At 45.8% G+C, this 22893-nt stretch overlaps 1 protein-coding gene and 1 long non-coding RNA gene across 2 annotated transcripts; one reads left to right on the top strand and one right to left on the bottom strand.

The window, feature by feature from the left end:
- Positions 1-6486: 6486 nt before the first annotated feature.
- LOC124514016 (uncharacterized) lies at positions 6487-10420 on the top strand. Its single transcript, XR_006962562.1, has 3 exons — positions 6487-6539; positions 8698-8783; positions 10028-10420. It is a non-coding gene; the product is annotated as an uncharacterized LOC124514016 (long non-coding RNA).
- Positions 10421-12227: 1807 nt separating this feature from the next.
- RAB33A (RAB33A, member RAS oncogene family) lies at positions 12228-22728 on the bottom strand. Its single transcript, XM_047082064.1, has 2 exons — positions 22436-22728; positions 12228-12683 (listed from the first exon to the last, which is right to left on the bottom strand). The coding sequence occupies exons 1-2, from the start codon at positions 22691-22693 to the stop codon at positions 12228-12230; spliced, it is 714 nt and encodes a 237-aa protein (XP_046938020.1). The 5' UTR covers positions 22694-22728.
- Between the last annotated feature and the right edge of the window lie 165 nt (positions 22729-22893).

Genomic DNA, 22893 nt, shown 5'->3' with positions numbered 1-22893 from the left:
AACAAGAAGTTAGAGAGATGAGAGGGAATCAGCAGAGGAGAGAGTAAGGAGTTGCAGGTAATGTGAAAGGAACTCCAGGGTAGTGACCGTGTCCTTGATCTCAGAGGTCCTATTTGTACACCATGGGTACTAAATTGTTCTAGAGTTCTTGGATTCTATGATGCTATTTTGGTTATACCTAAACATCAGTTATAAAGTGTTCTTAGAAGAAAGTGAATTCAGAATGCCACATACCACTATCCCCAAATAGCAGAAACAGGCACTCTTTCAAAATTAATAGAATGAAATGCCCCAGTTAGTCCTAGGCATGGTTAACTCCCCACCATGGACTTTCGTAAAAATAACACTCTTCCACTTCTGCAAAAGAAAGTATCTATATTGGGGCACCTGGGTGGCTCAGATGGTTAAGCATCCGACTTCGGTTCAGGTCATGATCTCACAGTTCATGAATTCAAGCCCCGTGTCAGGGGGCTCTGTGCTGACACTTAGAGCCTGGAGTCTGCTTCGGATTCTGTGTCTCCCTCTCTCTCTGCCCCTCCGCTGCTCACACTCTGTCTCTCTCTCTCTCTCAAAAATAAATAAACATTAAAATTTTTTTAAAAAAGAAATCATCTAGATCTAGAGTGAATGTCCATAATTTATAAATGGTCTGCAACATAAAGGTGCCATGGTCAAATAAACTTAGGAAATACTGGGTTATACTTGTATAGATTATTATTGGATTGTTCATGCTACATGTGTTTGGTTCTCTAAGAGAACTCAGCACTTATTTTGACCCTGGAATTTCTGCCCCCCCCATACTTAATAACTTCTAAACATTAATCTCCACAAGATACAGTGGAGAATGCTGGCCTAGATTAGTTATTAGTCAGATTTTCTGAACTGGAAAATAAAAAATAGTTGAATGAGGGTGTTGACTAAGATGAACTTCTAGACATTTCATTCATGTTCATGAATCATTTGTAAGGTGGAGTATGTAACAGGTTAGCAGTATCCATTTTCATAGTCTTAGAAATTATATCAGGAAAAAAAATTGTATGTTCATTATGATGTATGTAAAATCTAAGAAATGAATAACTGGAACAGACCAGTAATTTGTGTTGGAGGGTGTGGTCATCTTAAATTATTTCAAACTCAAGAAGCTTATCGTAATAATGTCTAGCTTCTCTCTATAACTTGTTATGCTTAGCTTATCAGTCTACCCACTTGCCTACTTTTCTTGCAACTGTTACTATTTTTAGCCTGTTATTATCTATTAAGGGGTTTCTTTGTGAAGTTTACTTCCTGCTTACACAGCTTCAAGAGATCTTCCTTGATATGAGCTTTGATACCTGACCCCAGAGTAAACCCTCCCTGTACCATAAAGGGGCAGTGTGGGTGAGTGGCTAAGAGCCCAGGCTCTGCAGCAGACTGCCGAGGTTGGATGGAGTTCGTGGCCCTACCAATGTCCAAATGTGTGTGACTTTGAGCTCCGTGCCTCAGTTTCCTCATTTTTAAAATGCAGACACCAGTACCTACTCATAAGGCTGAGGGAATTAAATGACTTCACACTTAGGTATACACACTTAGAACAGTGGTTGGCACACAGGAATGTAAGTCCCCATTGTTACTATTATTGTTAGTTTATTACCACCCTTCCTGATTTTATTGTTGTTTTCATTTTATTCAGATAGATCTTCAGCCTATTTTTCATTATGACCTTTCTACAATCATTTCTGATAAGCTCTTTTTCCTAACCCATTGTGTCTTTCTTGAGAGTCATTGTTGAAGCACATAGTACTGGGTGGGCATGCCATTAGATTTGTGGTGTCGCAAGCACACCAGACTTTTATTTTTATGGAAGTTATATGAGTGCTCCTAGGTTCATCTGAGTCATAACTGCCTTTTTAAATAATATTAAGGTATTTTCCCTAAATTATACTGCCTTACTCTTGACCACACCATGGTTTGCCTCACACTCAAACTCACACACCTCACTTCTCTGATTCTGAGATCCTTCTGCAGCCTCACCCCTGTCACTTTGTTATTCGACCACCTGAAAAGCTTGCTGTCATTAACAAACTCAGGCTAGTGTGTATCTCTTCTGTTTTTAATCTCTCATGCTGAAACATGCGTGTTTATCCATACCACTGTAATGTATGGTGGTGTAAACAGAGCTAAGCCTTGAAATAAGACAGTCCTAGGTGTAAATCCTGGTTTTGTGTCTAACCAGTTGTGGAGCCTCAAATAAACTACCTCAAGCCTCAGTTTCTCATCAGTGAAAGGTATGTAATGACAATTTCCTCACAAATTTGCTATAAGGATTGTGTGTGTGTAAGATTTGGCACTGTCTTAAAAATTTTTTTAGTGTTTATTTATATTTGAGAGAAAGGGACAGTGTGCAAGGGGGGGGGGCGATGCAGAGAGAGAGGGAGACACAGAATCTGAAGCAGGCTCCAGGCTCCAAGCTGTCAGCACAGAGCCCGATGTGGGACTCGAACCCACGAGCCGTGAGATCATGACTTGAGCTGAAGTTGGACGCTTAACCGACTGAGCCACCCAAGCGCCCCTGATTTGGTGCTGTCTTGACAAAAAGTAGGCATTCAATAACTGCTGCTGCTTACACTACTACCCCTAATGTTAGTGCTATTCCTGCTGCTGCTTCTGCTGTTATTGCTTTCATTGCTGTTGCTACTATTACCACTGCTGAGAGAAGACCCTGGAAGCTGTTCGTAAGTGGAATCTTCTCATTGACAGTTTTAGTGGCAATCCATCAGGACTGTGGTTATCTGTAACTTTGTCTTATAGTGCCCAGGTCTTGTAATACATTCCTCCAAACTGCTGGGTGGGTGATGTGTTCTCACAGTGCTTCAATTACGTGTGGTGTAATTCTCTAACATTGAAAATGAGTGTAGTTCTGTCTAAAGGCTATGAAATGACACTGTCTTGTTGAAAACTAGTATAGAATCCAGTCTACTGTGGAGGAAAACATTTCTCTTGTGCTTAGAGAGTCCTTTCCTTACAGGAAACTTTTAAGTAATTGTTACCAGGAATTCATTTCCAGGAATTTCAGCTACTTATCCTGTTGGATAAGTATTATAAATTATAAGTATTGTAAATACCAGCAGTAAAGTGGCACATTGGACTCGCTGCTGTCGACACAGAGCCCACTTTGGGTCCTCTGTCCCCCTCCCTGCCCCTTCCCCACTTGTGCTCTGTCAAATATAAACATTAAAAAAAAGAAGTACCCTTGTTTTCAGAGGTAAAGGATATTGTCACTCAATCTTGGAATTGCTGTTTGCCCCTTATCATCTTCTCCCTTCTCCAATTCTCCAACATATCTACCTGACTACATTCATTATAGAAGGAACATTTTATTATTTTTTTATTTTTTTATTTTTTATTTTTTTTATTATATATGAAATTTATTGACAAATTGGTTTCCATACAACACCCAGTGCTCATCCCAAAACGTGCCCTCCTCAATACCCATCACCCACCCTCCCCTCCCTCCCACCCCCCATCAACCCTCAGTTTGTTCTCACTTTTTAACAGTCTCTTATGCTTTGGCTCTCTCCCACTCTAACCTCTTTTTTTTTTTTTTTCCTTCCCCTCCCCCATGGGTTCCTATTAAGTTTCTCAGGATCCACATAAGAGTGAAACCATATGGTATCTGTCTTTCTCTGTATGGCTTATTTCACTTAGCATCACACTCTCCAGTTCCATCCACGTTGCTACAAAAGGCCATATTTCATTTTTTCTCATTGCCACGTAGTATTCCATTGTGTATATAAACCACAATTTCTTTATCCATTCATCAGTTGATGGACATTTAAAATGTCAACAATAGAAGGAACATTTTAAGTTGTACAAGTTTCTTTTCTTGATAAAATGTTGACAATAGAATGAGGTAATTCTGTTTCGCAAACCTTTGGAGCCTCAGAGCATAAGAATTCTTGAGTGAATCAGTAAATATCTTAAGCTTAGAAAATTAGGCTATTTAATCAGTTGTCTGATATTGATTGGATCAAATGTCCTAAAGACCACGGTGTGGAGTGATTTTCAAAGTTTATTTAGTTCTTTTGGTGACTTTCAAGTGGCTTTGTGGTCAAATTATCTCATTCTGAATAATTTAAAACCAGAATATATTCAATGCAGATTCATTTTCAAAACTGAATGATCAGGAAAAACCTGAATGTCTTCCATTTTCATTTCTTCCCTGTGCCCTTTGTATCAGGGAAATTGAATAAGTATAATATATGAATTTTTTCTGTAAACTACATTTCACATATGTTATCTTAGTTAAAATTTCAAAAAAGTCTTGTAAAGATGATTTTCAATCCCATTTTACAGATAAACAAACTGAGTTCACTTGTCATTCTGAAAATAAAATGGTATCAGAAAGTACTGACTTGTTCATGTTACGGAAACATCATCCTCCCTGCCCTGGTTTTAGTCAAATCTGAGCATTTTCATTAATGAAAACAAGCACAATTTCAAAGCTGACTCCTTTTTATTTTTTAATTTTTTAATGTTTATTTTTGAGAGAGAGAGAGTGCGCACAAACAGGGAAGGGGTAGAGAAAGGGAGACAGAATCTGAAGCAGGCTCCGGGCTGTCAGTGCAAAGCCCAACGTGGGGCTCAAAGCCATGAACTATGCCATCATCACCTGAGCTGAAGTCGAATGCTCAACCGACTGAGCCACCCAAGCACCCCAGCGCTGACTTACAATCTGTAGACAAATAAGCAATCCTTATTCAGAGGCCTAAAACTGCATTGTCTTCATAAGGGGCTTAAAATACATGTGGACCTTGAAAAAAACCTAATGCATGATCACACTGTACATTGGAATGGAAAACTGGAAAGAATCTTAGAGGTCATTTCTTCCCATCTCAAATGGTGCAAAGAAGCTCTTCTAAAATACCCCTTTTGAAAACAGTTCCAGGGGCGCCTGGGTGGCTCAGTTGGTTAAGCGTCCGACTTCGTCTCAGGTCATGATCTCACAGTTTGTGAGTTCAAGCCCCACGTCGGGCTCTGTACTAACAGCTCAGAGCCTGGACCCTGCTTCGGATTCTGTGTCTCCTTCTCCCTTTGCGTCTCCCTCACTTGTGCTCTGTCTTTCTCTCTCTCTCAAAACTAAATAAAATTAAAAAAAAATTTTTTAATGAAAAAAAAAAGAAAAGAAAACAGTTCCAATTGTTAAAGCCAGCCCATTCCTAGACTTTCCATCTCCTTATCCTGCCCTCACTCCTAGGAGGACAGTTTGATCCCTGGCTACCTACTCAGTCCCTGCCCCCAGGTTCTGGGCCTATACCTGAGCTATTAGTGATTTCACTAGCTCAAGACCCAGTGCCTAGCATCCACTCCCATTTCATCTATTACTTGGTGTAAGTGCAGCAGGGGTGGAGTCCTTAGTCTCAGGCCCAGGAGCGCATCTTTCTCTCAGGCTTACGAGAAATAGAGACGAATAAGAGAAGTTAGCATTGTGGCTCTAGCTGTGCAGTTAGACGGACCTGGGCTATACCCTGCTCTAACACTGGGCAGCATTGTGACCCTGAACAAGCTACTGTGATCATTCTGTGCCTCAGAGGTGGTTGTGAGGATTACACACGATAGTTCCTGTTAGGCACATAACAGAGTACTTAGCAGTGCATCGTAAACAATGTTAGCTGCCACTAATAGTTGTCGTTATTTCAGTTGGAGGTATAGAGGTTGGAAACTAGGCTAGGTCTGATATTCTTCCCATCTAGTGATCTCCCTGGAAGGATAGGCGAGACCACAATAGCTGGGGTCCATCCTCTTTATCTGAAGCATTGAGATTTCCACCTGGGATTGGTGGGTAAGGATCAGGTAGGCCAGATTTCTTACCTATGCTTTTACCTGGCACTTCCTCCAGTACTTTAAGATTAAATGCAAAGGGTCACATACTTAGTCACTAGGGAAGGGATTAAGTACCAACTGGAGAGCTCAGGTCATGAGGTCTGTTTCCCAGTCTATTTCAAGACTGTGTCATGGTGTAGAGGAGCATCCTTGTGCCCTCAATGGTGTCTCTTAAGGCTCTCAGGCCTCCTTACCTACCCAGCTTCAAAACTTCTCTCCCTGGGCAGATGAGCTGCTTCTCAATGTCTCCTCTCCCTCCCTGCTGCCACGCTAGTAGTTCCTACCAGGGTTCACAGATTTCCCTTAGGAGAGTTGAACCCCAGTGATTTGATAGAGGTAGCTTACTTAGAAGAGTAAGCTTAACATGAGCTCTCCCCTCTTAACAAATTTTAAGTGTTCTTAAACAAAAAAAAAAAGTACACACAAAAAAAGCACAAAGAAACTTTTGGAGGTAATGGATATGTTTATTACCTTGATTATGGTAATGATTTTATGGGCATATGCCTATGTCCAAACTCATTAAGTTGTATAAATTAAATAAGCTCAGTTTTATATATATGAATTATACCTTCATAAAGCTTTTTTTTTTTTAATTAGTAACCCTTCTAGTTTCAGGTGTCTAAGTGCCGAGACTGGGACCAGGATTAGCTCCTTCAGATGGGCTTCCAACCCAGGAAATGGTCAGTACCAGTCAGAAAAACTCCTACTGGTAAACACTTTCCAACCTTCATTCATTTTAACCAGCAGAGGGCACACAACAGACATGCAATTTCTCTACTGAATTAATCTGTGCCTTGCATCCAGCATGGTCCTCACAGCATAGAGGTGTTTATACTCCGAATTAGTTCTTCAGTTGTCTCTCAGGGTTAAAAGGCACTTGCCTAGTAATTTCAGACAAACAGTGCAAGGACATTTGATATGACTGAAACACTTTCATTTATCTTAAGAAAAGACACTGAAAGGATCCACCTTACCAGGCTGGGTTCCATGAAGCTCTGGCTTGGGAAAAGTAGTTTCTGATTTTAGAGTTCATCAGGAAGCCTGAGGATACTCACTTAACCACAGAGAAGGAGAGAGGGCCAGAGAGAGGAGGCCTGGAGGCACATGAGAATCAACTATAGACATTTTAAAAATACAAATTCCAGGGTGCCTGGGTGGCTCAGTCAGTTTAGCATCCAACTCTTGATTTAGGCTCAGATCATGATCTCACAATTCATGGGTTCAAGCCCCGTGTAGCATGGAGCCTACTTGGGATTCTCTCTCTCTCTCTCTCTCTCTCTCTCTCTCTCTCGGTCCCTGCCCTATGCTCTCTCTCTAAATAAATTAATTAAATAAAACTTTAAAGAAACAACAAATTCCTGAGCCCTGCTCCCAGATGTAGTAGATCAGAGTGGCGTTAGTGTCCCAGGAAATCTGTATTTTAACAGGTTGCCGACAGTTTTCATGCAGTTGTCTACGAGCCAGCATTTGGAAGCCTGTAATCTAGGGAAATTTCTGGGATCCTGGCTCAGTACTACTGCCCCACTGCCAGTCGTTAGGGTCGTGGACAAAACAAGATTTGAAGGCCCCCTGGGTGGCTCAGTCGGTTAAGCATCCAACTCCTGATTTTGGTTCAGGTCATGATCTTGCAGTTAATGAGCTCGAGCCCCATACCAGGCTCTGCACTGACAGTGTGGAGCCTGCTTGGGATTCTCTCTCTCTGCCCCTCCCCCCCCGGTCATGTTCACTTGCTCTCTCGCTCTCTCTCTCAAAATAAATAAATAAAACTTTAAAAATTAAAAAAAAAAAAAGATTTGAAACCAGTGGAGCCTGGCCCAGCCCTCCAGAGAGCAAGGCCTCTCCCAGTGGGGGGATGAGGGATGGTGAGTGGAGAAGAGCCTCTAGAAGTTAAGGCAGCAACCCTGTCCCCTCAGGGGTTACAAGAGAATGATCGTTGACCTCTTTCTGCATCTGCCATTGTTGCTAGAGAAGCTGAGCCGTGCTATCCAGGGAGCTCTCGGCACACCTCCACGCCCTCCATCCCACCCCGTACTCAGGGTGGTCTGAAGTCAGCTTCACGTGGGGGGTGGGCTTCTCCAGCTCTTCTGGGCTAGGTGTCCCTCCCGGGCACTGCTCTCGGTGGTGTGCTCAGAGCAGGATCTGGTCCTGGGCTGATTGACCGAAGGATCCTGCTGAGAGAGTCCTCTGCCTCATGAACTTGGCCAGAGCCAGTCGTCAGGCTGAATGTGGGGGCCTGAGCAAATGCACAGATGCTGGGGGACGGGTAGTTCTGGGGGGCCCAGTGACAAATCCTGTAGCCCTAAAGGCTGAGCAGCAGAGTCCACCTGGCTGTGTGGTTCCCAGCTTATTGTCTAGGGCAAGGACATCTTAGGGGGTCCTTTGTCCCAGAGCTGACACTTCTGTCAGCCACTTGGGCTTCTTGGAAGAATCTGGCCAGGGACATCCCATTCAAGGAGGAATGTCCCAGGCTGGCCACCTGGTTACTGAACGGCCTGCTTGCCAAACCCCTGTGGATCAGGGGGACCGGCTAGAGTGAACCTGAAATCCCTGCAAAGGTTCTGGAGCTTGGAACTACCTGGAATGACAGTATAATATCATAGAAAGAGCCCAGACTTGAAGTGAGACAGATCTTGCCTCACCACTTACTATATTGGACAAGTCACTAAATCAGTACATCTATATTCATATATGTAAAATGGAAATTGTTATCCGCACCTCACGGGGAAGGAGCACTAAATGAGCTAGTGAAGGAATGTGGTGTGTTAGCACAGAGCCTGGCATATAATAGGCATTCAACTGTTGGTAGTTATTTCTCTTGGTCCTGTCTCTGTTACACAGGGGAAGACTCAAGGGTGTAGCTCTGAAAAGTGAAGACGATCTGTAGAGGAGACATACTGGCTATCATGGATCATTCCAGAGACATAGTAAGACTGCATGAGAGGCCTGGAAGCACCTCACTTCACTTGATTCTCCCTGTTCCTCACCACCCTCAACAGCAACAAGGATGTCATGATTCTCTGGCCTCCTTAGTCCCCTTCCTCTGGTGGCATTCTGGGATCAGCCCATTCCCAAATCCTTTTGCTCCTTCTGATGGAGGCTTGAGTGCCATTGTGCCACCCTGCTGATGCCAGCAGCAAGCTCTAGGGCTAGGAGACTGGGTGGAGCCTGGAGGTTCTCAGGATTCCCAGGGTCACAGTGGGAAGCCCCAGGACTTCTTGGCTGTTCCCAGGCACCTGAGGGAGAACAATGTCATTACTGCAGGAAAGGACAGGATCACGCAGGTGAGGCTCAGAGGACAGAGGCAGGTAGGATTGGTGAGCACCTTCTATTCAGAGCAAAATTACCAGAGCCTTGGCAGGACCAAAAGATGATAGTCTTGGGGAAGTTCAGAGTCTGATTTTTAAGGTGGGGGGCAGCCAGTATGGAAATGACAGTCCTAAGGCCCACATTCAGGAGTCATCCAGGAAAGGTGTCTATTCCTCTCAGAAGAGCTAAGGAAAGTAGAGGCTTTTTGCTCTTGCTGGTCAGCAAGCCTGCTGAATCTTACCAAAGGCTATTGAGTCTAGGTAATGATAAAACCTTCCACTCGCTTCCCACTGCACTTAAATAAAACTCCAACCCAACAGACCTGGCCTCACCTACTTCTCAACCTCATTGCCCACATGCTGTCCCTTGCTCCCACTAGCCTCCTTTCTGTTTCTCAAGCACACCAACCTCACTTCTGCCTCAGGGCCTTGGCATTTGCTGTTTCTTCAGCCTGGGGTTCTCGTTCTGACCTCATACCTGGTTGCTCCTCTCCATTCAGGTCTCAGCTCAAATGTTACCTCTTCGAAGATACCTGTTGTGATCACTGTATCTAATATGTTGCCCTTCCCCCACCTCCCTCACTTTCCATCCATTTACCCTGTTTTATGACCCTGAGAGTCCTTATTGCTCTCAAATTCTCTCATTATGTATCTCACTTCTTGTATAGTGTCTATCTCCTTTGTGAAAGCAGGATTTAAATTGTTCGCCTGCATTATCCCCAGGGCTTAGCACAGTGGCTCATAGTAGATGGTCAGTAAATATTTGTTGAATGACTGAAAGGTGTCAGAGGCAATTCCAGTCTAGAAGAGGCAATCCTGATTAGAGGACTCAGAATGTTGTTATCTTGACCCTGTTATGGCAGAGAAGGACCCTGAACAAGACAGGCCAAGACCCAGACTGAAATGTAACCATCAGAATGGATAAGTGTACCTGCAGCGACTGAGAGATGGCCCAGCCCTGCAGCCAAGTCAAGAGCCAAAAGACACCACACAACAGCAGGTCGTGTCCTGGGTAAGGACTCAGCATCTGAAGTCTGAGACAAGGCCCAAGGCCCAAGTCAGTTGGGGAGAAGTATAGCAACAGGGGGTTCAGCAAGCAGTTCACCAACAGACAACAGGCTCCTAGCCCCTTGGGTGAGATTCAGGGGCAGGATGTTGGGTGGGGACAACTAGTAAAAAAAAAAAACAAAACCTAGCCCTAACTGGGGTACTAGGCAGGCTTCAAAGACGGATCAAGGCAGAAGCCAAGTAATGAAAACCAAACCGGTGACTGGGACTCAGCCTGAGGCCAGGTGGGGGTGGGATGGGGATAGGGTGGGGAGTTAGCCAGTTCTGGAGGAAGAGGGCTCTAAGGACAACTAGGCAGGACCAGACAGGCTATTTGTTTGGGTGGGAGGCGCTTCTGGAATATATGATCTTTTGCTGGGGTGGGGGTGGGGAGGAGGATAGGGAACAGACCTGGGTTCACCCACCAGAAGAAAGTGCTCAGGGGTTGTCTGCCTAGGACCCTCTCCCCATGGGCTTCTGACAAGAGAGCAGCCTTAAAGAGTACCCCTGAAACACCTGCTTCTGATTCTGTGTCTCCCTCTCTCTCTGCCCCTCCCCCACTCATGCTCTGTCTCTCTCTGTCCCAGAAATAAATAAACATTAAAAAAAAATTGGGGCTCCTGGGTGGCTCAGTCAGTTGAGTGACCAACTTCGGATCAGGTCATGATCTCACAGTCCATAAGTTCAAGCCCCGCGTCGGGCTCTGTGCTGACAGCTCAGAGCCTGGAGCCTCCTTCTGATTCTGTGTCTCCCTCTCTCTCTGCCCCCCCCCCCCCGACTCATGGTCTGTCTCTCTCTGTCTCAGAAATAAACATTTAAAAAAAAGAGTACCCCTGAAATAAATCTTTCTGAGGCTGTTATAGCTATGCCTTTATAGCCACTCTTAATTACTTTAACAATTGGACAAGGGACTTTCACATCCATAGGACCAGACATTTAACAAATACCTACAGGATTCCTGCTGGAAAACCACAAAAACTCCCACTGCCTCAAAGAGCAACAAACTGTCCTGCCTCTTTTTGTACGCCTCCCTATCCTCAGCTCCCCCACTAGGGCTGCTCAGCTTTTGTCCTTTCATTCAACCCCCAAGGTCATTCCTGCCTCCCTATTTTGGCCACTCCCCCCCGCCACCAAACCAGATGGAACACTTTATTCAACATACAAAATAAGTTATTTTTCAGTGGCTCCTCCCTATCATTGAGTACATAATGCTCTCAATTCCCATAGCACAGCCTCAAACTTGGTGATATTGTTTAATTTTTGTTCTCAAGTAGTTTCAGTATGGGCACTGTTTCCACAACCAGATCAGAGCGTCTTTGGAAACAGGGGACAAATCGTCCCCTTGTTATGTTTCCTCCATAGCACCTAGCAAGGATCTGGGGGCATAACAGATATTTGTTAGCTTGAGCCCTGCCCTCTTCAAGAAAGGGTAGGGGGAAAATACCACTCTGGCTGTCACAGACTGCTTGGTAAAAAAAAAAAAAATGGGAGGCAGGATTTAACTACTTTGGAAGCAACTGGGCCCCTTGGGCAACCTATACTTTTTATTTTTAAACTTTGGGAAATGAGGAGAGAGCAGCCTACTCTCAACATCCAAGGAACCTAGGAAATATTTGTAAGTTAGCATCTCCTTTCAAGACTTCTCTATCCTTCCACATATCTGGTCTATATCCCACCCTCTCTGGGTGTTTCTGCCCACTGATGACACTGAGTGACAGAATGAATTAGTCCTGAAGAAGTGACTCAAATGATTCAGGTGGCATAGAAGTCTAGTAGGGCGTGTGCCTTGGCAAAGCATTATTGTTCTAGTAGGGCGAGCTGCCTCTTCTCCTCACAATCAGAAATGTCTTCTTGGTGGAAAGCAAGACATCAAGGCGTGCGATAATCTATACAAATTTTATTTTAATATCAATTTGTATGGAAACAAGCAGATGTCAGCATTTTTGCAGGCACAGGAAAAAAAAGGGAAAGAAAAAACTCCAGTAATAATTGATCTTGTATTTACACCATTTGGTTTCAACAAGGACAGGAAGCTTTGCTGTTAGCTTCCTGTGGGGACTCCAGTTTCTGCACCTTCCCCTGCTGCCTCTCAGCATCACGATAGAGCAGGGATTTCTGAGCCTTTAATCGGCAAGCCAGGCACATGAAAATTGACTCCACGTTCTGGCTCTCTTTGGGGTCCTTGGCCGAAGTCTCAAACAAGAGCATGTTGTGGGCATCGGCAAATTTCAGGGCTAAGTTGGAGGGCACCTGGATCTGTTCCCTCAAGTCACACTTGTTGCCCACAAGCACTTTGGGGACTAGTGGGGGCACAGCATGCCCGTTGCATTCTTGGATCCACATTTTGAGGTTGGTGAAGGATGTCATCTTGGTGACGTCATAGACGAAGACCACTGCATGCACATTGCGGTAGTAATGCTCAACCATGCTTTTGCGGAAGCGTTCCTGACCTGCTGTGTCCCATACTTGAACCTGGAAGATACAAAAACCCATATCTGGAGTCAGAAAAGGAAACATGAATGGATAGGAGAAAATATGGTTCTGTGATCTTATAAAAATGAGGTGAAAAGCCCTGACACAGGAAGGGGTTCTTTGAAAGACTGACAGAATGGACTTTTCGAAGTATACAGAGAAGTTTCTCTCCAGGTTTTAACATTTTTCTCAAAAATTTGAGTTGAAAATCTTGAGTTGAAAAATATTAAGGCTTTTAGTTGAAAAACTGGGATGTAAATTGGTCAGCTTTTCTGGAGGAGTATTTGGCAATATTATCAAGAACCTTGAAAATTTTCAAAACTCTTCAAGCCTATAATATCACTTCCAGAAATCCATACAAAGTAGCAGAGATGCGGTCAAATTTCTGTACAAAGATTTTTTTTTTAATTTTTTAAAAGCTTATTTATTTTGAGAGAGAGAGCGTGCACACCCACGAATGGAGTTGGGGCAGAGAGAGAGAGAGAGAGAGAGAGAGAGAGAAAGGGAGAATCTCAAGCAGGCTCTGCACTGTCAATGTGGAGACTGATATGGGGCTCAAACCCACAAACCGCAAGATCATGACCTGAGCTGAAATCAAGAGTTGGATGTTTAACTGACTGAGCCACCCAGGCTCCCCCTGTACAAGGATCTTAATAGCAGTGTTTATACTTTTTTAAAAACAGGAAACAACCTAAATGATCACTAAGAATAGCAGAAGTGTATGTACATATGTATACAGTGGGCTATTATGCAGCCATTAAAAATAATGTTTTCAAAGAATAAATGGTGGAGGAAATTCTCATAAAATATCAGGAAGTGAAAAAAGCAGTATACAAAATTTTTTATATGCTATGGCCTTAATATTTTTAATATTAAAAATAGACATATGCCGGGGTGCCTGGATGGCTCAGTCGGTCAAGGGTCCGACTCTTGATCTCAGTTCAGGTCATGATCTCATGGTTCATGAGTTCGAGCCCTGTGTCGGGCTCTGTGCTGACAGTGTGGAGCCTGTTTGGGATTCCCTCTCTCTCCCTTGCTGTCTGCTCCTCCCCCACTCACGTGCACACACGCGTCCTCCCTCCCTCTCTCTGTCTCTCAAAATAAATAAACTTAAAAAAATAGACATATACCTAGGAGAAACTGGAAGTGTACACACCAGGATATTAATGGTATTTATGTGCAGTGGGACTATAGGTGTTATTTATTTCCTTTTTTTTTTTTTTTTTTTGGTATATTCCAAATTTTCTAAACACTTTGTCTTGTATTTTTACCTGACTTTTTATTTTTTTTTATTTTTTTAGACAAATGATTTTTTAAATGTTTGTTTATTATTTTTAAAAGAGAGGGGGACAGGGGATCTGAAGCAGGCTCCGCACTGACAGTAGCGAGCCCAATGCCTGGGTCGAACTCACAAACTGTGAGATCATAACCTGAGCCAAAGTCAGACGCTCAACTGACTAAGCCATCCAGGTGCCCTTTGCATGACTTTTTAAATAAAACAAAGTGTTAAAATCTCACCTTTTAGGGGCACCTGGGTGGCTCAGTCGGTTGAGCGTCCAACTTCAGCTCGGGTCATGATCTCATAGATCAAGAGTTCGAGCCCCATATCCAGCTTGCTGCTGTCAGCAGGGGCCCACTTCAGATCCTCTGTCCCCCTCTCTCTCTGCCCCTCCCCTGCTCTCTAGCTCCCTCTCTCTCTCAAAAAAAAAAAAATCTCACCTTTTAGCTCCATTTATTCTAAGTTCACTTCTTTGATGTGAAAAAGGCAATTTAGCTCACTGGATTTTTCTTCTGCATCTCAGCTTTTGGGATAAAGGCCAAATTATGAAGGAAAAAATGCTGATTATCAGTTACACATACAAAGACACAATTCCCAAGGGATACTCTGGAGTAGAAGACACACAGTCACCCCATCTATTTCCCTTTATACATCCAAAGTCTTGGACAAGAGAAATTTATTCTCAGAACGATGGCCCAAGGCCCTATGCAATTCTCAGTTATCAAAGAAAATTTGATTATGGTCACTAATTGACTACTATGGCTCTTAAAACCAAGTATAGCCTTTATTTGCAGTTAGCAGTCAGTAAGTGTAATCTGGTAAATATAATTGAATCTCTTTGCTGAGTGAAGATCTTACAGGGCCCCAAGTCATCATCATTCTGAACATCAATTTTCATTGTCTAGGCTCTCCTTCATCTCCTCTATTGACATGACTGCCACGTTCCTTTGGCACAACTGTCAGATTCACTCCTTCTATTTTGATTTTCATGTCCCTAGGCCAGACCCTCCTTTCCTCACTCCTGGACTACAGCAAAGTCTTTTGGATTCTTGATGTCTCCACTCCAGTGCTTCCTGCATGCTGCTTTCAAACTAGGCTTCCTAAATCCCTGCTTGTATCAGCGTGACACCCTCCTCTTTAGGAAATTATGACAGCCCTCTTCTGCATGTGGCCTCAAATGGAAAAGTGTCTGACATCATTCAGCCCAGCCCAGCCTGGTTTCAAACTACTCAGCTATACCCCGTTCATTCCCTCCTCTGTACCTTTGGTCCTGCTAGTCCGTCCTTCCCCAGCAGAACAGGTCGCCCCCTTGTTGCCCTCTCCAAATCTCACCCATCCTTCAAGGTTCGGCTCATGCCCACATTCTTCCTAAAACTCCATTCTTCTCCACCTTCTCTTCAATTCTCTGTTCTTCTAACTTTCTATTGTACTTTGAGTCTGTACCACACCATTTAGAATATATTATTTGTTGTCTACTTGTTTCATCAGTGCTCTTGACATTTCTCCAGCCAAACTTGTAAGCAGCCTTTTTCTGCATCAGATCACTTGTCACCATGGTCGTCGTCGTCATCATCATCATCATCATCATCATCATCAAAAGGCAGTAATGAGCCACCAAAACTACAGTCTGGCATCCTACGTATCTCCCAAGGCGATTTCAGAAAGAACATTCGACTTTGGTCACACAGAAAAATGTAAGTCCTTGAACACTGATTTGCTTCTGAAAGCAGAGAGAGAAAAGATTTTCACTTCTTCCACCTCTCCAGTGCTCTGAGCAGAAAGAAAGAGCAGGCCAGGAAAGGTATGGAGGTCAATGGGAAGAGAGCAGGTATAGCACAAGAATATCATTACCACTTGGCTCCTGATCCCCACCTCCACCCTCCAGTAGTCCTAACTCTTGCCTCTGAGTAAGGCTGAATCCCTACCAGCCCTCAGGCATGTGGCAGATGCTTTAACACCATGAGCTCAGAACTCTAAAAATACCTGCCACCAGCAGGAACACGGGTGGGAGTGTGTGAGGTGTTTGGGGCTGAGTGGGTTGGCTGTTTGGCTTTTCTTTGCCTTCAGAATTGTATACACCATCCAAACTGCCAGAGCTGCAGGGAGGATCCTTCCTGCTGTAGACCTCCTTGCCTTTCCAGTGCCACGGGGAGCCTTGAAGCTTTTATTTGGAGGCTCAGAATTTAAAGTGTAGCACTGCTCCCATTGCAGCTTTTTATAAACCCCACTCTAAGTTCTTTGCACCCCCGTCAATGGCAAGCGGTGAGTCCGGAAGCAGGCTGCTCATAGCACAAAGTCAGAATGGATGGTGTGGCCTCAGAGCCATCACAAAGGGAGAGCGCAGCAGTCAGTTCACTGCACACAAATGACCTCATTCTGTTTGGGAGTTTGGTGTCCCTGTTCTTAGCATCCTCACAAACCCCTGATCCCTGCCAGACAGCGAAAGCATCTCCTCCCGCTTTCCAGCTGGCACTCCTCTCATCCATTCTTCCCTTCCTGTGGGCACCGCATCCACATGGTAGCCAGGTGTGCTGGCTGCTCCCTAGCCACATACATGCTCCCCAGATCCTCTTTTCTCTCCCAGGGCTAGTGAGGGCATCGTGGAGTCAACCAGCCTGGGTGCAAACCTCAACAGGATCATGTACTAATCAGGTGCTCTTAGGTGAGTTACTTACTCTGTCTTCAGTGTCCTCCCCTGGAAGCTAAAGATAACCTCAGCCATCTCCGTGGGGATGCTGTGAGGATTAGCATTCCTCATGAGTACATGACACAGTGCCTAATACGTACTCTCCCTTCCTCCCTGGCCCCAAACTTCCACCATCAAGTCTGGTCCAACAGCTAATTGAGCGGGTGCTATCACAGATGCAGCAGCAGTAGGCATGGCATTGAGAGACCTGGGTTCCAGCTCCTCTACTTAGTAGCAGAGTAAATGACGAGGCAGATTAACACACTAGAAAGAGCTTTTGCAAAATAGAAGTACTCTGTAAGTGCTGGCTGTTGCCATTGTTTCAGAGGGCCCATCGGCTGTCCTGGTAGCACTGTTCCCTGGATGCACTGGTTCTCCTCCTGGAAAGCACAGAAAGCCTGGCTTCTTGATGATGGCATGGAGCCAAGGCCAAGGCAGTCAGTGGGGAGGGGGAAAGAAAGCAATGCCAGCAACGTGCCACAGGCGGCTGGGGGCAGGCCCAGAGTGACAGGGGTGTTGGAGGAGGCTCCAGGGGCACAGTGTGGAGAGCTGCCGAAGAGAAATCTAGGCTTTTAAACCATTATCCTGGGGCTGCCGCTGCCTGAGCAAGCTTCAGCAAGTCCCCCACCCCTGCACGTGCTCCTAGCTCACACGGGTATTTCTTTTCCCTCTGGAACATATCTGGCATCTTTCTATAGATGAGGAGTGAATGTCCTTTTGTTGGAGGCCAGCGGGGGAGGGTAGAAGTAGAAAAAGGGAGACAGATACATCTGTAACCTTTGGAGGATGCCCAAGTGGATGATGGGAAAAGTCGAAAACAAATCTTTTTTCATTTAGCTGGACTGTCCCATCTGCACCTAAGATACACACACAGTCATACACAAGGCTGACACAGAGAATGGCAAAGGAGGACAGAGACAAAGAGAAACTCACACACAGAAAGAGAGGCAGCAAGGCAGGCAGAGAAACACACACTGATGGATAATTAGCCATTAAGTGAACTGGCATAAGATGGAAGTTCAGAAGCCCTAAGGAAGACATGATGTCATTCTGACTGCAGGCAGCTTCTGAGGGAACACTGAGCTCAGCCTCTGTCCCCTCAGTAATATAACACAGGAAGGTGTCTGTCCAAGCGCTCAGCAGAGGAAGAGAGTCCACAGTCCTGGGTGGCACCTGCCCACAGCCGCAGCTGACCTGCAGTTTGCCTGGTCGGGAGGGCTGGGGCAGAGGGGTACCAGCTGTTGGGGGAGCTAAACGAGACAGGAGCAGGGGTGCTTCCATGAGAATTTACAAAGAATGGCTCAAAAATTAGTTCTGAGCCTCTCCTCTCTTACCTCCCCCATCTCACCCCTCACACACTCCTATTTGGCACTTTCCAGTGCTTTTAGACTGAGGCAGGCTTAATATGATTTAGCTAAACCTGTAGGAGATGGACATATCATGTCATTAAGGAAAGCTCCACCCTTCCTTTAGGATCAAGAAGGCCTCCACACTTCCTAGGCTGATGTCATGAAGGGCCATCAGCTTTCCCATATGACGCCCCTCTGTATCCCTGTCACAGGTAACTGCGTGGGTTGGACGCACCATGGGACCAGCCCAAATTGCTAGGGAAGAGCACCCACAAGGGAATTGGGAAACCTGAGTGGAAGGCCTGTCCCTGTGTGATCTTGTCACTTTCCCTCTCCAAGCCTCGGTTTCCTATCTGTTAAATGAGCACATTGGTTTAGAGATTCTTTAAGGTCTCTTCCATCTCTGAACATTCTCGGGTTCTCACATCCAAAGGGAGACAGTCAAGATGCAAAAAGTAAAACCTAGGTACTCAGCTCAGTGTCTGGGGTGCAGTTGAAGGAGACATCTTGCAGGCTCCTAAGTTCCAGGGCTCTAACCCTGGACCCTTGGCCTAGAAGTGACCACAAGGACAGCTGTCCAGCCTGCCATCTCCCGCTGAGCACACTCCCCACCTCCCCACCCCCCAGGCTAGAAATTGCCCCCTAGAGCAGAGAGTGGTGTTAAACAGCTTGGGCTTTGAATCCACATTGAAGTTCTGACTCTGTCACAGAGAACTCAGGATAGTGAGAGAGACAAGTGCTTGGGCTCAAGGCTCAAAGACTGAAACTCAGATCCATGCGCCTCTGGGCAAGTTATTTAATCTCTCTAACTTTGGTCTCCTTATCTGTTGAATAGGAATGATAATAATAGTCCAAATTGCATAGGGCTGCTGTGAAGATCAGATAAGATAGTGCCTGTAAAGCACCTAACCCAGGCTCTTGGTTTAGTCAATATGTAGAAGCTGTTGTTGTTGTTGTTGTTGTTGTTGTTGTTGTTATTATTATTATTATTATTATTGCCTACTCATTGGAAGCTTTTCTTGATGTTCATGTGAACCAGGAAACACTGGATTATAAATGTTGTGATGGAGAGGGGGTGGGACACATTGATTGGAAACACCAAATGGGGCTTCGAAGCCCTAGAGATGGCCCTTGTAATTAAGAGAGTAGCCCTAAATTTGAGAACTCAGTCACCCCCCTGCAGGGGTTGATGTATGTACTACCCTGGGACACAGGGAGGCTGCCCAGGAGAGGCCACACCCTACCCCTGGACTGAGAGAAGGGCTTGCAGAGACCTCTCTGCCATCCTCCTGTGAGGGCTGGCATTTGTAGCCTGATGGCCTTCTATTGCTGGCTGTGGCCTAGGGCCACTTCAGCCTGTCACATTGGACTTCTCTCCCTCCCCCAAAGGGAGAAGGCTTTGGCAGTCACCTCCTAGCATGGATTTGGCATTTGCTCCTTGAAAAACTCCAGGCCAGCCAGAGTGTGGGGCAAAATCTCCTCCCATCTAGATCATGTGCTAGCTGCCTTGCTCTGCCATCTTCCCACAGACATGCTGGTCTTGCCTGCTGCCTTTGGCCCTGAAGTTGCAGCCGCTCTACAAGAGGCAGGGTCACTATCTCCCTACTCCCACACCCCACCCTGGGCTCCTTCGGAATCTGCACTCGGAGGGCTCCTCTATGAACGGTGTCACAAGGCTTTGCCCTCTCAAAAATATCATCTTCCCAAAAAAGCCTGTATTAAGCACTTATCGGCACATGGTGTTGTGCTGAGCTCTGTTTCTAGTGAGTCACACTGTCACAGGCTCTGCCCTCTGGGAAAAAGTCTGGAATCTTTGGCAAAGACTGTAAACTCCAGTTTAGCTAAGTACTTGGTTGTTAGGAAGGAAGGAGTCTTTTAAAAATGTCCCCAAGGCCATTGGGCAGTGACCCTCTTCTACTTGTTTTCACCTCCCTTTTCCCACTTCTGGCTTTCTCCTCTCCTCTCCTCCTGTTCTCTCTCCTTCCTCTTGCCCCAAACTCCCAAACACTTTCTTTCTCCTCCATCTGAATTTCAGGTGGACTTATTCTCCCTCTTTTAAATCCAGAGAATTCTTTGGCTCAATGTGACACTTGATTTTAAGCAAGCAGTAACATTAAATTTTAAGGTCTTTGAGGGTTTAAGAACACATCCATAAGTATATTTCTACTTTGGATATAAAAAGGCATGTTTCAGGGTGCGCCTGGGTGGCTCAGTCGGTTAAGCGCCTGACTTCAGCTCAGGTCATGATCTCATGGGTTCATGAGTTTGAGCCCCACATTGGTATCTGCTGACGGTATGGAGCCTGCTTGGGATTTTCTCTCTCTGCCCTTCCCCCACTTCTCTCTCTCTCTCTCTCTCCCCCTCTCTCTCTCTGTATCTCAAAATAAATAAACTTTAAAAAAAAATAGGGGTGCCTGTGTGGCTCAGTTGGTTGAGCATCCAACTTCAGCTCAAGTCATGATCTTGCGGTTTGTGGGTGGGTTCGAGCCCCACATCAGGCTCACTGGTGTCACCACATAGCCCACTTCGGATCCTCTGTCCCACTCTTTATCTGTCCCTCCCTCTCCCTCTCTCTCAAAAATAAATACACATTTTTTTAAAAAATGAAAATAATAAATTAAAAAGCCATGTTTCAGAAATTCCAGAATCTTTTTTTTTAGTTTTTTTTTAATGTTTATTTATTTTTGAGAGAGAACTCAAGCAGGAGAGGGGCAAAGAGAGAGAGGGACACAGAATCTGAAGCAGGCTCCGGGCTCGGAGCTGTCAGCACAGAGCCTGACATGGGGCTCGAACCCACGAACTGCAAGATCATGACCTGAACCAAAGTCAGACACCCAACTGATTGAGCCACCCTGGTGCCCAGAAATTCCAGAATCTTACAACCTTACATTAAAGAAGTTAGACACACTAGAGAAAGTCCTAACCAAGCAAACGTCAATATATGAGCCCTAGAAAAAGATACAGACAGCTACTTTGACTTTAAAAAGGAAATGTAGTGTGCTCGCTTCGGCAGCACATATACTAAAAAGGAAATGTAGCAATTCCCCCCAAAATGCAAGGGGCAAACAAGGTCTCTATTTCAAAACAGTGTGCCATCTTCCTGACCCTGGGGCTCAGTTGCTCTCCAGAGCTCTCCCTTACCAGTACCTAGCTGCCCATCTTCCTGACATCCAGTGCCTCGGCCCAGTTTCCGAAGCCATTTTAAAACACATTCATTTTAATAATCAAGGAATCTGGAGTTGTGCACAGTTTAGTGTTTCATCATTCTCCCCCGTTACTCAGCCCTTCTCTCCACATCACTCAGAAGAGGCACCTTGGGGTCATTTGGGCTCCTGACCAGCAAGAGGGAAATTGACCTCCACCCAACAGCCAGTGTCAGACCATAGGCTCAAGGAAAACCTAGCTGTGGATCCAGTAGAGTTGGTATTTAGTGCCCAGGGCCTTTTGAGGTGCTTTCCTGCCCATAATCCTGCCCCCTCTGACCCCTGACACATGAAGCTGCCCTTGCCATGTCCTCCCTCTGCACCTAGAAATGTATCTGTCCTGTCGAGTTTCTACCTTTTCTGAACCAGCGTGAACACAAATGGTCAGATGAGAATATCCGTACTTAGCCAATTTGATAAATAAGCTAATGGGGGTGGGGGTGGGAAGGAGCAAGACACTTTCCTTGGCCCTCAGATAAGTTGCTCTGCATTTTTACAAGGGCCTGCTGAAGACAATACCAACAGAATGAGTAATGAGGTAGTTCATTCATTAGGTATCCCAGACAAATAAACAAGATACCATTTGAGAGGAGACTGTTCCAAAAGAACAAGTTTGTTATGAAGGGCTGGCGGGTGACCCTGCCTCAATTGCTTTAAAAGGGCTCATGGCTTTGTGCCGGAACCACCCCACTTCACCCCTGTTCCACCTCAGTCCTGATCCTAACCATAAACTGTAGTTTAAAATAAAGCGGTTTTCATTCACTGTGGATTTCCATGTTTTCCCCTTCTCTAACGCCTCAGGGCTTAGCCGAAGTGGGTTTTTGCAGCCCACCAGCACCCAAGAAGTAGAAGAGACCTCAGGATGTGCAAAGGCTTTGGGATCCATCCCACAGACCGGGAGCAAGAGATGCCTTAGCCTTATACCTCCCTCTGCCCACAGGTGCCACTGCTCACGGCTCAGGGTCAAGGATGGGATCAAACATGCTTTTCCTATGGCAGGTGGCAGGCATGGGCAAAGGGCAGGAGTGTAACCACTCCCGCCAGCCCTAACAAAACGGGTGAGGTGGGGACCGTGCCACTGAGAGAAACGAAAGGGAATGAGGAGGTGCCGAGGGTCTTCGGCTCGGCACGCGGCGACACGGCCACGCGCTGGACGTTTACAACCACTAGAGCGATGCCTCAAGCGAGGCCCCCTCCCAGATCCCTCCCTTCCCGGACCTGACCGTCTGGATCACCTTGATCTTCTCGCCCTCGATTTCCACGGTCTTCTCCCTGAAGTCCACGCCAATGGTGGCCTCAGTCTTGTCCGGGAAGGTCCCCCCGCAGAAGCGGAAGGTCAGGCAGGTCTTGCCCACGTTGGAGTCCCCAATCACGATGATTTTGAAGATGCGAATCTGCACGTACTGGTCCAGCGAAGAGTCGAGCTCCAGGGACGCCAGGCCCGCGGCCGAGGCGGGCTGCAGGCTCCCATGGCCCAGGATGGGCTGCGCCATCTCCCCCGGACCGGACCGGGGCCCCAACCCCGCTCGAGGGCTCCACACAAAGAGAGCGGGCACGTTAGTGCGCTCGAGGCGAGCGAGCTTTGTGCGTGTGTGTGCGTGTCTGTAAGTGTATGTCCGCGCGTGTGTGCGTGCGCCGGCGGCGTGTGCGCGCGCGCGTGAAGGGGGTGCCTCTCACCCCAGGCCCCCCTCCT

Source organism: Lynx rufus, unplaced genomic scaffold (genome assembly GCF_022079265.1).
Source record: "Lynx rufus isolate CCGP_SWC_20201006 ecotype Redwood Valley unplaced genomic scaffold, mLynRuf1.p SCAF_19, whole genome shotgun sequence".
Classification (NCBI taxonomy): Eukaryota; Metazoa; Chordata; class Mammalia; order Carnivora; family Felidae; genus Lynx; species Lynx rufus.
The sequence above is the reverse complement of the archived record's forward strand: the minus strand, read 5'-3'. Positions and strand labels throughout refer to the sequence as shown.